The sequence below is a fragment of the Anomaloglossus baeobatrachus genome, chromosome 8 (assembly GCF_048569485.1).
Source record: "Anomaloglossus baeobatrachus isolate aAnoBae1 chromosome 8, aAnoBae1.hap1, whole genome shotgun sequence".
Classification (NCBI taxonomy): domain Eukaryota; kingdom Metazoa; phylum Chordata; class Amphibia; order Anura; family Aromobatidae; genus Anomaloglossus; species Anomaloglossus baeobatrachus.
The window spans coordinates 45400375-45418057 of record NC_134360.1 but is presented as its reverse complement, the minus strand read 5'-3'; the positions used below and the strand labels follow the sequence as shown (position 1 = coordinate 45418057).

The 17683-nt window shown below is 49.4% G+C and overlaps 1 protein-coding gene across 1 annotated transcript in view; it reads right to left on the bottom strand.

Annotated features, from left to right (window-relative positions):
- The window catches only part of CFAP100 (cilia and flagella associated protein 100), a 39675-nt gene extending 25602 nt beyond the window's left edge, over positions 1-14073 (bottom strand). Inside the window, 16 exon segments of the mRNA XM_075321546.1 lie at positions 6339-6432; positions 6538-6740; positions 6940-7075; positions 7253-7404; positions 9536-9602; positions 9702-9804; positions 10679-10884; positions 10986-11066; positions 11268-11431; positions 11627-11694; positions 11928-12111; positions 12293-12363; positions 12366-12398; positions 12476-12565; positions 12713-12819; positions 14017-14073. Coding sequence (XP_075177661.1) covers positions 6339-6432; positions 6538-6740; positions 6940-7075; positions 7253-7404; positions 9536-9602; positions 9702-9804; positions 10679-10884; positions 10986-11066; positions 11268-11431; positions 11627-11694; positions 11928-12111; positions 12293-12363; positions 12366-12398; positions 12476-12565; positions 12713-12773 — 1713 coding nt within the window. The 5' untranslated portion in view covers positions 12774-12819; positions 14017-14073.
- Positions 14074-17683: the final 3610 nt, after the last annotated feature.

The following is a 17683-nucleotide window of genomic DNA, read 5'->3' as shown; positions in this document are numbered from 1 at the left end:
CGGCTTTTGCGGCCTAGCTCCGCTTCGTTCCCGCCCCCTCCCTGTCAATCAGGGAAGGGGAGAGACGCTGTACGTTTACTCAGCGCCGAGGGCTGGAGCCTTATTTACATGCTCCAGCCCTCTCACTTGGCACAGTGGGACGCAGGTTTCCCGCTTTTGGTCTGGCACGCCCAGGGCCCGCCCCCCCCTCCACAGGACGCCGGCAGCCATTCCTGCATGCAGTTCTGGCTGGAGGACGGACACAGGCTCTGGGAGACCCAAGACTAGGGATTTCTGGCGACCACACACCCGCGTTTAGCGGGCGGTAAGCTGCAATTTAGTGCTGGCCCCTCTTGTGCCACAGTGTGTATTGGTGTACTTTTTACTGTACCAGATATCTATATATATATACTGCACTGTACGGTCGCTTCTTGGCTGTATACCCTATATTGCTCTGGGAAGACAACAACATGTCATCCACAAAACGCAAGGGTGCCAAGGCACGGGCTGTATACACTGCTTGTACAGCATGTGGGGCTAATCTACCAGCAGGCTCCAACGACTCTCATTGTGTGCAATGTTCAGTCCCAGTGGCACTTCGTCAGCCAGAGCCTATGGTGGTAGTAGCCCAGGCAGAGTCGCCTGTGAACCCTGCCCCGGTGACGGGGACAGAATTTGCAGTCTTTGCTGATAAAATGTCTGTGACTATGACAAAAATCCTGGAGACCTTGCAGTCCAGGCCAGTTGCTCAGACCATGGACACTACTGTCCCTATGTTCCCCGGTCCCCCTCAGTTGGAACTAATCCGTACTTCACGGGGGTCCCAGGCATCACTGGCTGAGGGCTCTGACTCCGATGACAGTCCCAGGCCGCCTAAGCGAGCTCGCTGGGAGAGACCCTCCACGTCATCACGCGGGTCAGGGTCTCAGCGAGAAGGGTCTCTATATGATGAGACAGAGGTGGGTGATCAGGAGTCTAGCCCTGACACCGCACTCAATTTGGATACGCCAGATGGTGACGCCATGGTAAATGACCTTATAGCGGCCATCAATAGGCTGTTGGATATTTCTCCCCCAGCCCCTTCAGCAGAGGAGGCAGCTGCCCAGCAGGAGAAATTCCATTTCCTGTATCCCAAGCGTAAATTGAGCACCTTTCTGGACCACTCTGACTTCAGAGCATCAATCCAGAAACACCATGCTTATCCGGACAAGCGTTTTTCCAAACGTCTTAAGGATACACGTTATCCCTTTCCCCCTGACGTGGTCAAACGCTGGACCCAGTGTCCAAAAGTGGACCCTCCAATATCCAGGCTTGCAGCTAGATCCATAGTTGCAGTGGAGGATGGGGCTTCACTTAAAAGATGCCAATGACAGACAGATGGACCTTTGGTTGAAATCTGTCTATGAAGCTATTGGCGCGTCGTTTGCTCCAGCATTCGCGGCCGTGTGGGCGCTCCAAGCTATTTCAGCTGGTCTGGCACAGGTGGACTCTTTCATACGTCCAGCAGTGCCGCAAGTGGCGTCCTTAACTACGCAAATGACTGCGTTTGCGACCTACGCTATTAATGCGGTACTGGACTCTACGAGCCGTACCGCAATGGCTTCCGCCAACTCTGTTGTTTTGCGCAGAGCCTTGTGGTTAAAGGAATGGAAAGCAGATTCTGCTTCTAAAAAATGTTTAACCAGCTTGCCATTATCTGGAGACAGACTGTTTGGTGAGCAATTGGCGGAAATCATTAAACAGTCCAAAGGTAAGGACTCTTCCTTACCTCAGCCCAGATCAAGCAAACCTCAACAGAGGAAGTGGCAGTCAAGGTTTCGGTCCTTTCGAGGCTCGGGCAAGCCCCAGTTCGCCTCGTCCAAAGGGACTCAGAAAGAGCAAAGGAGCTCTGATTCCTGGCGGGCTCACTCACGCCCCAAGAAAGCAGCCGGAGGTACCGCTTCCAAGGCGGCTGCCTCATGACTTTCGGCCGCCTCCCTCCGCATCCTCGGTCGGTGGCAGGCTCTCCCGCTTTTGCGACATTTGGCTGCCACAGGTCAAAGACCGGTGGGTAACAGACATTTTGTCTCACGGGTACAGGATAGAGTTCAGTTCTCGTCCTCCGCCTCGGTTCTTCAGAACTTCCCCACATCCCGACCGAGCAGATGCCCTTCTGCAGGCGGTGAATTCTCTAAGAGCAGAAGGAGTGGTGGTCCCTGTTCCTCTTCAGGAACAAGGACAAGGTTTTTACTCCAACCTCTTTGTGGTGCCAAAAAAGGACGGCTCATTCCGTCCTGTTCTGGACCTAAAACTGCTCAACAAGCATGTGAACGCCAGGCGGTTCCGGATGGAATCCCTCCGCTCAGTCATTGCCTCAATGTCTCAAGGAGATTTCCTAGCATCAATAGACATCAAAGATGCTTATCTCCACGTGCCGATTGCTACAGAGCACCAACGTTTTCTACGCTTCGTGATAGGAGACGACCATCTTCAGTTCGTAGCTCTGCCATTTGGTCTGGCGACAGCCCCACGGGTGTTCACCAAGGTCATGGCGGCAGTGGTAGCAGTCTTGCACTCTCAGGGACACTCTGTGATCCCTTACTTGGACGATCTACTTGTCAAGGCACCCTCTCAGGAGGCATGCCAACTCAGCCTGAATGTTGCACTGGAGACTCTCCAGACGTTCGGGTGGATCATCAACTTCTCAAAGTCAAATCTGTCACCGACCCAATCGCTAACGTATCTTGGCATGGAGTTTCATACTCTCTCAGCGATAGTGAAGCTTCCACTGGACAAGCAGAGGTCACTACAGACTGGGGTGCAGGCTCTCCTTCAAAGTCAGTCGCACTCCTTAAGACGCCTCATGCACTTCCTTGGGAAGATGGTGGCGGCAATGGAGGCGGTTCCGTTTGCGCAGTTTCATCTGCGCCCACTTCAATGGGACATTCTCCGCCAATGGGACGGGAAGTCAACTTCCCTGGACAGGAAAGTCTCCCTTTCCCAGACGGCCAAAGACTCTCTGCAGTGGTGGCTTCTTCCCACCTCATTATCACAGGGAAGATCCTTCCTACCACCGTCCTGGGCGGTGGTCACGACGGACGCGAGTCTCTCAGGGTGGGGAGCAGTTTTTCTCCACCACAAGGCTCAGGGTACGTGGACTCAGCAGGAGTCCACCCTTCCGATCAATGTTCTGGAGATCAGAGCAGTGTATCTTGCCCTACTAGCCTTCCAGCAGTGGCTGGAAGGAAAGCAGATCCGAATTCAGTCGGACAACTCCACAGCGGTGGCATACATCAACCACCAAGGGGGGTCTCGCAGTCGGCAAGCCTTCCAGGAAGTCCGGCGGATCCTGATGTGGGTGGAAGCCACGGCCTCCACCATATCCGCAGTTCACATCCCCGGCGTAGAAAACTGGGAAGCAGACTTCCTCAGTCGCCAGGGCATGGACGCAGGGGAATGGTCCCTTCACCCGGAAGTGTTTCAGGAAATCTGTCGCCGCTGGGGAAGGCCGGACGTCGATCTAATGGCGTCCCGGCACAACAACAAGGTCCCGACCTTCATGGCACGGTCTCGCGATCACAGAGCTCTGGCGGCAGACGCCTTAGTGCAAGATTGGTCGCAGTTCCGGCTCCCTTATGTGTTTCCACCTCTGGCACTCTTGCCCAGGGTGCTACGCAAGATCAGATCCGACTGCAGCCGCGTCATACTCGTCGCCCCAGACTGGCCACGGAGGGCGTGGTATCCGGATCTGTGGCATCTCACGGTCGGCCAACCGTGGGCACTACCAGACCGACCAGACTTACTGTTCCAAGGGCCGTTTTTCCATCGGAATTCCGCGGCCCTGAACCTGACTGTGTGGCCATTGAGTCCTGGATCCTAGCGTCTTCAGGATTATCCCAAGGGGTCGTTGCCACCATGAGACAGGCTAGGAAGCCCACATCCGCTAAGATCTACCACAGAACGTGGAGGATATTCTTATCCTGGTGCTCTGCTCAGGGAGTGTCTCCCTGGCCATTTGCATTGCCTACCTTTCTTTCTTTCCTACAATCTGGGTTAGAAAAAGGTTTGTCGCTCGGCTCCCTTAAGGGGCAAGTCTCGGCGCTATCCGTCTTTTTTCAGAAGCGTCTAGCATGACTCTCTAAGGTGCGCACGTTCCTGCAGGGGGTTTGTCATATCGTACCCCTGTACAAGCGACCATTAGATCCATGGGACCTGAACAGGGTGCTAGTTGCCCTCCAGAAGCCGCCCTTCGAGCCTCTGAGGGAGGTTTCACTTTCTAGACTGTCACAGAAAGTGGCTTTTCTGGTAGCGATCACATCTCTTCGGAGAGTGTCTGAGCTAGCAGCGCTGTCATCCAAGGCTCCCTTCCTGGTCTTCCACCAGGACAAGGTAGTGCTGCGCCCCATTCAGGAGTTTCTCCCGAAGGTGGTATCCTCTTTTCATCTTAATCAGGATATCTCTTTGCCTTCTTTTTGTCCTCATGCAGTTCATCGGTATGAGAAGGATTTACATTTGTTAGATCTGGTGCGAGCACTCAGAATCTACATTTCCCGCACGGCGCCCCTGCGCCGTTCGGATGCACTCTTTGTCCTTGTCGCTGGAAAGCGCAAGGGGTCGCAGGCTTCTAAGGCCACCCTGGCTCGATGGATCAAAGAACCAATTCTTGAGGCCTACCGCTCTGCTGGGCTTCCGGTTCCATCAGGGCTGAAGGCCCATTCTACCAGAGCCGTGGGTGCGTCCTGGGCATTGCATCACCAGGCTACGGCTCAACAGGTGTGCCAGGCAGCTACCTGGTCGAGTCTGCACACTTTCACCAAACATTATCAGGTGCATACCTATGCTTCGGCGGACGCCAGCCTAGGTAGAAGAGTCCTGCAGGCGGCAGTTGCCTACCCGTAGGGGAGGGCTGTCTTTGCAGCTCTAACATGAGGTATTTCTTTACCCACCCAGGGACAGCTTTTGGACGTCCCAATCGTCTGGGTCTCCCAATGGAGCGCCGAAGAAGAAGGGAATTTTGTTACTTACCGTAAATTCCTTTTCTTCTAGCTCCTATTGGGAGACCCAGCACCCGCCCTGTTGTCCTTCGGGATTTTTGGTTGTTTTTCGGGTACACATGTTGTTCATGTTGAATGGTTTTCAGTTCTCCGAGGTTATTTCGGAGGGAATTTGTTTAAACCAGTTATTGGCTTTCCTCCTTCTTGCTTTTGCACTAAAACTGGTGAGCCAGTGATCCCACTGGGGGTGTATAGCCAGAAGGGGAGGGGCCTTACACTTTTTAGTGTAATTGCTTTGTGTGGCCTCCGGAGGCAGTGCTATACACCAATCGTCTGGGTCTCCCAATAGGAGCTAGAAGAAAAGGAATTTACGGTAAGTAACAAAATTCCCTTCTTCTCGCACGGCGCCCCTGCGCCGTTCTGATGCGCTCTTTGTCCTTGTCGCTGGCCAGCGTAAGGGGTCGCAGGCTTCCAAGTCAACCTTGGCTCGGTGGATCAAGGAACCGATTCTTGAAGCCTACCGTTCTTCTGGGCTTCCGATTCCTTCAGGGCTGAAAGCCCATTCTACCAGAGCCGTGGGTGCATCCTGGGCATTGCGGCACCAGGCTACGGCTCAGCAGGTGTGTCAGGCGGCTACCTGGTCGAGTCTGCACACTTTCACGAAACACTATCAGGTGCATGCCTATGCTTCGGCAGATGCCAGCCTAGGTAGGCGAGTCCTTCAGGTGGCGGTCGCCCACCTGTAAGAAGGGGCCGTTTTTCGGCTCTTTTTATCGAGGTATTCTTTTACCCACCCAGGGACTGCTTTTGGACGTCCCAATTGTCTGGGTCTCCCAATGGAGCGACAGAGAAGAAGGGAATTTTGTTTACTTACCGTAAATTCCTTTTCTTCTAGCTCCTATTGGGAGACCCAGCACCCGCCCCTGTTCCCTTCGGGCTGTTGTTCTTTTGTGTACACATGTTGTTCATGTTGAATTGTTCTTTTGGTTCATGGTTTCAGTTCTCCGAACATCCTTCGGATTGAATTTACCTTAGACCAATTTATAAGTTTCCTCCTTCCTGCTTTTGCACCAAAACTGATGAGCCCGTGATCCACGGGAGGGTGTATAGGCAGAGGGGAGGGGTTACGCTTTTTAAAGTGTAGTGCTTTGTGTGGCCTCCGGAGGCAGTAGCTATACACCCAATTGTCTGGGTCTCCCAATAGGAGCTAGAAGAAAAGGAATTTACGGTAAGTAAACAAAATTCCCTTCTTTTGGAAAAACACGATATCAAGTCACCATGGCTCGAGTTCTAGCGGAAGGCTGTTAAATACTAATAAAAGCTTTTACATTGAATAGAAACTGGGTATGTTTGGTCTACCCACTGGAACATATTCGGTATACTTACTGTTTTCTTGGGGTCGGCTTGTGCTCTTTCTAAGGCGCGGCGCAGCCTTTCCTCCTGGTGCAGTTTCTGCTGTTTAATTTTCTCATCTCTTAACCTGAGCATAAGAAATATGTAATTAAATATTCCGGCACACAAGCTTCCTTATGTAAATACTAACATAAGACCATAGTAAACCCAGGACACACCGAGCCCTCCGCACCTCAGCCGCCGCTCTTTCTCCTTTGCTTTTTCAGCGATCTCCAGCCTTTCTTTTGGAATGGCTTCGATGTTGTCTAAGAGCTCCTCCACCTGCTGCTCCATCATGGTTAACATCTGCAAGGCGTTCAGATTAGCTCGGTTTTCCTTTATGCAGGCCTGATACACCTCGCCAACTTTTTTGGTGAGCGACGTCAACATTTTCTCCTGTAAAATGAAAAATAGAGATACCTTCGCTGTCATAATAGGATTGCGAAGAAGAAATGTGATAAATGAGAAAATTACTGTGCAATATAAATTATAAATGTGTCCATAAGATTGCTGATTGTGAGTTACATCCTGTATTATACTTCAGAGCAGCACTCACTATTCTGCTGGTGCAGTCACTGTATATATTCAGGTTTACCTGCTCTTCAAAACTGTACTGTCCAAAGGCAAATACCCGACACTTCATTTCCAGATCCACCGCTCGCTCCTCCTCTCGCACAATCGCTGCCTGCAGATGACTGATCTGGGCCTTCAACTGTTCGGTCTCATTTTCCCTACAAAGAAAAATGGTAAAAAAATTTTTAAAAAATCTAAACGACAATATAGGTGTTTATTGCTGACTGCAACCCCCCCCCCCCTATTGTGCTATTGTCATTAGTTTAGCACGAGGGACCGAGGTAATATGACAGCTGTCTTTTTGTGTATTCAAAAACCGCAATTTCTGTTCTTACATTTTCCTCTCTGTCGAGGTGATGGTGTGTTTGATCTCCTCTAACGCCTCCTCTGTTTCCTGCGAGTTCTGGATCAGCGATAGGTTCCGTTCTTCCATTTCTGAGAAGATGTCTAGAAGTTGTTGTGGATCAGTGAAATACAACTCCGGCTCCTGGAGAAAGATCAGTCATCAGCATCCTTGTTTCACTTGCAAATCCAGATAGTAATATAGTCCACCATTATCATCTGGACTACTTCAGGTATGAAGGAGGAGGAAAACCTTCATTAGACCAGTGCAGACAATACTGGAGCCTGGAGAGAGGTGAGTAACCACCAGGACACCAAACATGGAGCCCAAAAGCAGGGGACTGGTAGTAACACCTTTTGTCAAGGGAGAAATTTAGGTGAAGATAGCTAATGGTATCTTCATTCAGAGTAACAGAGGCACAGATCAAATTAGCTATATATCTGCGCAGATATTACTGAATCAGACAATGATCACACAAAACGTGTTCACCGTATGAGCCAATGTCATAGACTGGACTCGTGTAATGAAAAAGACTCAATTATACAGAATACAACATTGACCTTGAAACTAGAACAGGGAGAAGGGAGTATTCAACTCTCCAGTTTTTCCCAGTATGTTATAAAATACCTCTCTGCTCATTATTCCTTCTTTCTGTGTGTGAAACCACTGATAAGGCTCCCAATTAACTTAATGAATATCTCCCTTGTTGATTTGTACCTTGGTTAACTCTTTCTTGTATATACAGTTTAGAATCATTATGGCGTCTGTGCAATTGTCATATAGACATGCAGATAAAATATAGATTTAGTAGCATAATTAATTATTTACATACACAGATATTCTTATTATGTTTGAACAAACAATTTATAGCCCAGGCTACCTTCACACTTTTATTATAGAGAAACCAAACACACAATAATTTACAATTAAAAGTGGTGGTCAGTTCAGCTGATTGTTGTGTGACCAACATCCAATGTCCCTAGCAATCTCATACCAATGAATTTATCAATGGTAAAACCCTGGACGTCACCTTTCACCCCTCCAAACTGGTTCTAACCCCTCAGCTGCCAGGAAACAATGTATTAAAGAGAACCTGCCACCAGGTCAAAAGTGGCCAGTGTTTTGCTTTTATTCCTGCCGCTTTCCTGAGTATTTTTTTTTTTAATCTGCCATGTGGTTAGAGAAATATATGGACCTTTTTATGTGTAATTTGTATGGTCTTTACAAGGAAGCATGACTTACATGATCCTCAGGGGCGTGGCTCACTGGATCTGCAGGGGTGTGTCTTTAGGCTGCTCTGTATAATTACCCTGTGAGCACCACCCTCTTGTAAATATAATTTAGCATTTAATAAAAAAAAAAAGCCTATTATATCTGCAATTGTGTGGCAGATTAAAAAATAAAAATTGAGTAGTTAGGAGCAGCAGGAATAAAGCTCCACTTTACATCCTGCAGTTCTAAAGATTGACAACAAAATTATTCATAGGTATCCCGAGACTTTTTCGGTGCTTTTTTTTTTTTTTTTAATCCCCAGTACAGTGGAATCTTTGTTTTTGAGAACAATCCGTTCTAGGAGTGTGCACTTGCAAACCAAGTTACTCGTCCAGCAAAGCAAAATTTCCCATAGGACATAATGGAAGCTCAGACAATTTGTTCCTCAACTTGTGCAATGTCCCATCCTGGTCCCCTATTGTGCCACACACTCACTATGCTCACCTTACCTTCTGTTCCCTCGCCGGCCTCCTGGTTCTTGTTCTCTGCTGGTAGAGGATGTGTATCGGGTAACCATCACGACCGATGCCGGAGCTTCCTCTTTCAGCACTTCAGCAGCAGACGTCATACGCAGGAGCCGCCTGCCTCTGATTGGTCAGCGCGCTGCCTTTGAGAAGCAGCTGTCAGCGGAAGTTCCTCAATCGTCGCGATGGTTAACAGATACACATCCTGCAGCGGCGAACTACAAGAACCAGGAGGCCGGCGATGAAACAGAAGGTAAGGTGAGCATAATATGTGTGAGTGTGCGTGTGTTTCTGTGTGTTTGTGCGGACTGCAAGAGCGGGTCAGAGCGCGGTGAAAGTATGGAACCGGAAGTGTGTGCGGTGAGTATTTGCTCTTAAAGCAAAGCTTGCTCGTAAACTGAGTTATAATTTTACAGTAAGCTTTGCTCGTATAGTGAAATACTCGCACACCAAGTTACTCGTAACCCAAGGTTCCACTGAATAGTAAAGATTAGACTGTGTGACTCCCTTAACACGTTTTTGCACCAGATTTTGCTCACCTCCTCACTGTCAGAGGACATCAAGGTTTCAGAACTGTTGTCATCTTCTTGGACCGTTATACTGCTCCTGGAGATGTCAAATGTGAGAAGCTATTATCTCCCCTCCCCACTATGATTGTACGGGGGGCTTCGTCCAGGGAGGAGAGATGTAGATGCTCATACTCACACTTTCTTGGAGGCCACGGTTTTCAGGCTAGATCTGGACGGCTGACGCATGTCCCGAGTGGAGTCACGACTCGCCAGCGGTCCAGATGATCGAGAGTCTGATTCTAGATAAGAAGGTGGTCATTACGGTACTGACCCACAAAAGAATGTCACCTACAAATACAAGTGTGCAATTGTGACGCACTGTATCATCTCAGCCGCTAAATAAATGGGGAACGCCAGAATCTGCCTCCTCTGTTCTCCCTACACAGCCCCTGCAGGATGCTCTATGGGTAGAATTGGCTTTTGGCACTGTGTAACCTGATGATGCCAAATTATACAATTCTGATGTGATCAACCCCCCCTTGTTGTTGTTTTTTTTAATAAGTGTCCATCTGCAACCAAATCCGCCGCACACAGCTCATATTTCCATCCTCTAGCAGTTTATGTGAACCTGATCTTTCCATGTGTGGTATCGCCATAACCCCAGCGCAAAAGCTCTGCCCGGCTGCTGCAGCACCCTACTCGTGTGTCTACCCAACAGCTCCTCCTGATCTCTGTCTACCACCCAACTTGTGCTTTCCAATTTGGCAGAAATCGAAGACTGGCATCCTCTATTATCTGAACCTTCCACTCCTTTTCCCCAGTCTTCTCTTGTCCTGCATCAGTTCTCTGGAATGCGCTACCTTGGATAATCAGAATAATTCCCGTCCTGCAGTCTTAGGCCAGAATCACACTTGCTAGTGCCTCGCGTGTAACTCGCGCAAGTCTCTCATGGCAGAACCCGGCTTGGCCGCACACTCCCCTGACAGGAGCGGGTAGGTTTCATGTATCTCTATGCAGCTCAGACTCTCCTGTCAGGGGAGTGTGCGGCCAAGCCTAGTTCTACTATGAGAGACTCGCGCGAGTTACACGCGAGGCACTAGCAAGTGTGATTCTGGCCTTAGGCGTTTATCACATTCACTCATCTATCTCCTCTGTGTATGTGAGGTCACTTACTCTTCCCTATGATGGGGGATGTAGACACCTTCTGAACTATGGAGCCTCTTTTCTCCATCTCGCGGCTGAGGGGCGGCAGCCGTAGCTTTCTCTCTAGCTCCTTCTTCTTTAGTACCTGATCCTGCCATTCCTTTGGAGACAATCTGAAGAGAAACTCCTTGTACATGAGATATTCGCGCAGGATCTCCTCCGATTTTGCAATGTCACTGTGGAGGGGAACAAAATATAAGAAATCCAAGCCAGGCTCTACCGTCTATATTACAGGGGTCTTCTCACATAAGGGGGCGGCAGCTCATTCCATGGATACCTTTTAATGTTCATCATTTGTGCCGTCTGACTCTTGATCTCTGCCGCTTTCTCCAGTTTCAGCTTGGTTTCCTTATCAGCCCTAGATGATAATACGGATCTCTGAGAGACGGGCGCCGGAATAACACAGAAGTCATAGGTAAGGATCGTGCCATGGAACAGAATGCAAGAATAAATCCCCTTACTGAACACCCTGGTCAGCAATCTGTGCCTTGCCCGCTGTTGGGTAACTACAACTCCCAGCATGCCATGACCGCGTGCCTCTGCAGCCGCTCGCTCTTACTGTTTCATGGCCTCCACAGAATTCCGGTCATTTTCTTTCAGGAACTCGTCGAATCTGATGGCATCCTGCTCCAAGAACTGCTCTGCTTTCTCCAGCTTCTGCTCCTCGGCAGCGGCCATGGTTTCCAGCTTCTGGATCTCATCTCTTTTCACCTGGAGGCCGTACTGGGAATGAGAACGAGGAATTAATATAGCGTTACTCGCCGGAAATGTTCAGTGAGCGCTGCTTACGAGGAGGCCTTAGTGGCTCCAACTCTGCTAGGAAGTCTCCCCCTTTTCCGGGACCCCCCAACCTTCTGGGACCCCTGCCTATGAAATGTGCACACACAGCTCAGCACTCACTGACTCATGGCCTCTTACCTCCAAGCGGAACATTTCCCGTTTCTTATTGATGTAGTCGTTCAGACTTTCCCGATGAATGTTTCTGTCTGGAGGAGAATATTGTAAATTATAAGCTGTGATCATACTGAAGAGTCCACGTTGGGTCCCCACGGACACTGCACACAAGATCCCACTACTATGGACACTGGAGACATCAGATGAGCCACCAATGCCGAAGTGGAGGGGTCTGAAGAATGTGGTGTCGACCACTATGCACTAGAGCACTGCGGCTAGAATGGAGGTGCTCTGCTTTCACTCCCGCCATGCACCCCTGGATCACCTCTTGTCACAGCAAGTTTCCAGGAGGGGTTTTCATGCAGGGCCAGCGCCTTGTACCCCGCACTTCCCATCTCCTCCATTTCTTCCTCCTCAATTTCTTTCCTCAGCCGCCCCATCTCTGCGTTCATCCGTGTGTTGTTCGTTGTCTTCTGGTGAACCTTCAGATGTTTGTTCCGTTCCTTCTCCTGCAAAGAAATGAAGACAGAATTGTGGAACTACTATGGCGGGAGATTGGGGGGAATAAACCTTGGGGGACGGCTGGTGAATATGGAGACCATCAGTAAGGAAGCCTGTGCCCCATGTTCCCGGCCGAGCACCGCGGTTCTATGGTGGCACGCATCTACATCTCACGTCTCATCTCCGCACCATTTGCTTCTTCTCTTTCTCTTGGTCTCTGATCTGGAAGACGTCCACATCGGCCGGGATCTTGAAGGGGTGGCTTCAGTCTTTTTCTTCTTCTTTTCTCCATGAGCTGCAGAGAAGACAATTGTGTCATGTGGACGGCAGAAATGTTCTACTACATCCCACCCCAACCGCAGCCCCGCTCACCTGACACCACCGACTTTGCATCCGCCCAGGACTTGGCCGAGCTCAGCGTGGACCTTGGGGCTGAGCGATGGGATTCTGTGCGGACCCCCCCTGCAGGAGAAAGACAAGGGGGTGATATTACACTGGCACTACTACTCCCGCCATCCACAACTCCTCTGAGCAGACACAATCAATGAGGAAAGGAATTGTGGGGAGCGACTAATGCACTCGGCGCCCCCCAGAGATTTTACTACTCACTAGAGCCGGTCGTCGTGGTTTCTCGCGACACAATGGAGCGCTCTAAAGACATGGAAGACATTATGTAGGGTGACGATGGAGATGGCGGCACAACAGTGACAAATCCACTGAAAGAGAGAGGTATATCCTGTACAAGCTGTATATACACAGGGTCCGAGTCTCAGCAGCAGCAGAGAGTACGGCCTTCCAGAAACATCGAGAACATGGGTCACAAATGTCAGCGCTGCAGGGTCACAGACGACATCTCCGACAGCATGGCCGGCGCGTCACGGTCAGTCACCGGTACATTCACAGCTCTGTTATACCGGAGACGTAAATGTTACAATGGAGGATGGGGACCCCGCTGCTATATAAACGCCATTACTCTATACTCTATATAGTATATACTCTACGGCCGACACCCCCAGCGTCAACCGCAATCATCCCCACCACCTCCCCTAGCATCAACCACACCCCCCAAAGCTACAGCCAAAGCCCCCAGTATCAACCACAATCATCCCCAGCTCCCCCAGTGTCAACCAAGTCCCCCCTGAACCTACGGCCGAACCCCCCAGCGTCAACCACAATCATCCCCATCACCCCCCAGCATCAACCGCACCTTCCAAAGCTACGGCCAAAGCCCCCAGTATCAACCACAATCATCCCCAGCCCCCCCCCCCCCAACCGCAATCATACCCACTGCGCCACTCCCCCAGCGTCAACCGACCCCCCCAGGCTACGGCTGAACCCCCTAGCCTCAACCGCAATCATCCCCATCACCCCTCAGCATCAATCGAACCCCCCAAAGCTTTGGCTGAAGCCCCCAGCATCAACCACAATCATCCTCACCTCCCCCAGAGTCAACCAACCCCCCCTCCGAAGCCACGGCGGAACCCTCTCTAGCGTCAGTGCAATCATCATCATCCCCCCCCCCGGTGTCAATTCAGTCATCACCAGCCCCCCCCCAGTGTTAACCCCACTCCCACTCCCCCTCGAAGCTACGGCCGAACCCCCAGAATCGGCCGATGGATGAACCCACTAAAAGGGAACCCGACACTAGATTATCCATTGTATAGTGAAACTTTCTGATCTCTGTTTGCTGTCGGGGAATATAAACTGCAGCTCTTCTCTGCAAGGTGTGGAATCCTGTATAAAGCTGATAGTTCTCACAGCTGAAGGTTTGGTACAATTGCATCCTGTTCCTACCTGTAGTGACGGCTCACAGCGCTGCCGCCTCCATTCACCAGTAGGAGCAGTGGTAGAAGGCAGCAGACAGCCCGCGGCCTCCAGTGACGCTAAGAAATGCAAAATATCAGCGCAGTCACCTGGATACAGCCCGTATAGACCGCCTGTGTGTATTTCCGGGACCGGATCTCCATGGCAACGGACGTTCCACTCAACTCACCGCGTTCTCTACAGCTTTTCAACTGACCAACAGAGGGAGCCGTGAGGTGGTAACAATGCAATAATCTGTAATCACTGCGGCCTCTGCTGGACATTCAGTATTACTACAGCACAATCAGCATTCACTGCGGCCTCTGCTGGACATTCAGTATTACTACAGCACAATCAGCATTCACTGCGCCCTCTGCTGGATATACAATATTACTACAGCACAATCAGCATTCACTGCGCCCTCTGCTGGATATTCAGTATTACTACAGCACAATCAGCATTCACTGCGCCCTCTGCTGGATATTCAGTATTACTACAGCACAATCAGCATTCACTGCGCCCTCTGCTGGATATACAATATTACTACAGCACAATCAGCATTCACTGCGCCCTCTGCTGGATATTCAGTATTACTACAGCACAATCAGCATTCACTGCGCCCTCTGCTGGATATACAATATTACTACAGCACAATCAGCATTCACTGCGCCCTCTGCTGGATATACAATATTACTACAGCACAATCAGCATTCACTGCGCCCTCTGCCGGATATTCAGTATTACTACAGCACAATCAGCATTCACTGCGCCCTCTGCTGGATATACAATATTACTACAGCACAATCAGCATTCACTGCGCCCTCTGCTGGATATTCAGTATTACTACAGCACAATCAGCATTCACTGCGCCCTCTGCTGGATATACAATATTACTACAGCACAATCAGCATTCACTGCGCCCTCTGCTGGATATACAATATTACTACAGCACAATCAGCATTCACTGCGCCCTCTGCTGGATATTCAGTATTACTACAGTACAATCAGCATTCACTGCGCCCTCTGGTGGATATTCAGTATTACTACAGCACAATCAGCATTCACTGCGCCCTCTGCTGTATATTCAGTATTACTACAGCACAATCAGCATTCACTGCGCCCTCTGCTGGATATACAATATTACTACAGCACAATCAGCATTCACTGCGCCCTCTGCTGGATATACAATATTACTACAGCACAATCAGCATTCACTGCGCCCTCTGCTGGATATTCAGTATTACTACAGTACAATCAGCATTCACTGCGCCCTCTGCCGGATATTCAGTATTACTACAGCACAATCAGCATTCACTGCGCCCTCTGTTGGATATACAATATTACTACAGCACAATCAGCATTCACTTCGCCCTCTGCTGGACGCTCGGTATTACTACAGTACAAATTGGCATTTACTGGTGGTCAAATAATATTACGGTACTACAATATTACACTATATTACATTATATTACATTAACATATTTAATTTAACAATATTATTATAATATTACAAAACTACACTACTCCCTTTGTACAAACAGCATTCTCCAACTGCGCCCTCTGCTGGATATTCAGTATTACTACAGTACAGTACAATCAGCATTCACTGCGCCCTCTGCTGGATATTCAGTATTACTACAGCACAGTACAATCAGCATTCACTGCGCCCTCTGCTGGATATTCAGTATTACTACAGTACAGTACAATCAGCATTCACTGCGCCCTCTGCTGGATATTCAGTATTACTACAGTATAATGGTGGTCAAACAATATTACGGTACTACAACATTACTACACTACTCCCTTTGTACAATCAACATTCACTAACTGCGCCCTCTGCTGGATATTCAGTATTACTACAGCACAAGCAGTATTTTTTGCACCCTCTGCTGGATATTCAGTATTACTACAGTACAAATAGGCTTTTACTGCGCCCTCTGCTGGATATTCAGTATTACCACACTGGTCCTTCTGTACAATATTCTGTATTCACTGCGCCCTCTGCTGGACAGAGGTAATAGTGTAGTGATGCTGATGGACTTAAGAGAGCAGTAAATAAGAAAGTTGAGGCTAGAATGTATGGGCTCCTTCCAGGCTAGTGGGTGTGGCCATGTTTCCTCCCGTTCACTATAATCATGCTCCCCCCACACACCCCTCTAGCGGCAGGGGGTTTTTACCCCCAGATCCCCGCTTCTATTATAAACAACTATGACTACGTGGACTTCAAAAAAAATGTTTATTTCTTCTGGAAACGTCAGGCTGTATTTTGAATATGCCCCTATCACGTGACAGAAATTATGTCATACCTGAAAGGAGCACATACAGTCTAGCATCTACCTAATTAATATTGTTCAGAAAGAGCAGTGTAGTCATTCAGATTGTCCTGCAGGGGGAGCAGGGAATAATATTATTGCACAGAGGGAATAGTGTAGTAATGTTGACTGTCCAGCAGATGGCGCAGTGAATAGCGAATATTTCACAGGGGAAGAAGTGTAGTAACGCAATTGACCAGCAGAGGGTGCAGTGATTACAGAACATTGTAGAGAGAGGAGTGTTGTAATAAGGATTATCCTGCAGAGGGCGCAGTGATTACAATATATTGTACAGACGGAACAGTGTAATAAAATTTCTCTAGAAGGGGGAGCAGTGAATAAAAAAGATTGTACAGAGGAACTAGTGTAGTAATGTTGACTCTCCAGCAGATGGCGAAGTAAATATTGACTAGTGCACAGAGGGTGCAGTGTAGCAATGATTGTCCAGCAGAGAGAGTAGTGAATACTGAACACTGTACAGTAATAAGATTTGTAGTAATAAGGATTGTCCAGAAGGGGAGCAGTGAATATTAAATATTGTACAGAGGGAGCAGTATAAAAATACTGATTGTCCAGCAGTGGGCGCAGTGATTACAGAATATTCTACAGAGGGAGCAGTTCAGTAATAAGGGTGGTCCAGCAGAAGGAGAAGAGTCTATAGCAGGGGTGGGGAACCTCCGACCCGCGAGCTGTTTGCGGCCCGTGATGACTTCTTATGCGGCCCCTGGTCATGTTCCCAGGAACCGCAGAGCTCGGGTGGTAGTAGTCTTTAAATCAAAATGTGTGATGCGATGACGCATACCATTAGGTCCTCATCACGCTGGCCTGTGCCAGCATGCTTAGAACATGTTTTGTAGGCGGGGTAAGCACAATGTGGACTCCCATCCCACAGAAGAAGAGGAGCAGCTCAGCTCAGCTGATCGCGCTACTCACCTCAGTTGCTGCGTGGAGGTGACCGGAGCGGCGGTGAGTAGAGCGATCAGCTGAGCTGTCACTGAGGTTACCCGCGGCCACCGCTGGATCCAGTGACAGCGGGTAACCTCAGTGACAGCTCAGCTGATCGCGCGGCTGTCTTCATTTGCTGTGTGGAGGTGACAGGAGCGGCTGTGTCTGCTGCAGCTCCGGTCACCTCCATGCAGCAGCGCTGGAAGCGACGCTGTACCTGGATTACGCCAGACAAGGAGGGCTTTTTGGGGCTGATTAAAGTGGTGAACCAGGGTATATGTTTGTGTTTTTTATTTATAATAAAGGATTTTTTCGGCCGTGTGTGTTGATTTACTGTAATTTACAGATTAATCATGGAGGGTGTCTCATAGACGCCTGACATGATTAATCTAGGACTTATTGGCAGCTATGGGCTACCATTAACTCCTTATTACCCCGATTTGCCAACGCACCAGGGCAAATCGGGAAGAGCCGGGTACAGTCCCAGAACTGTCGCATATAATGTATCCGGCAATTCTGG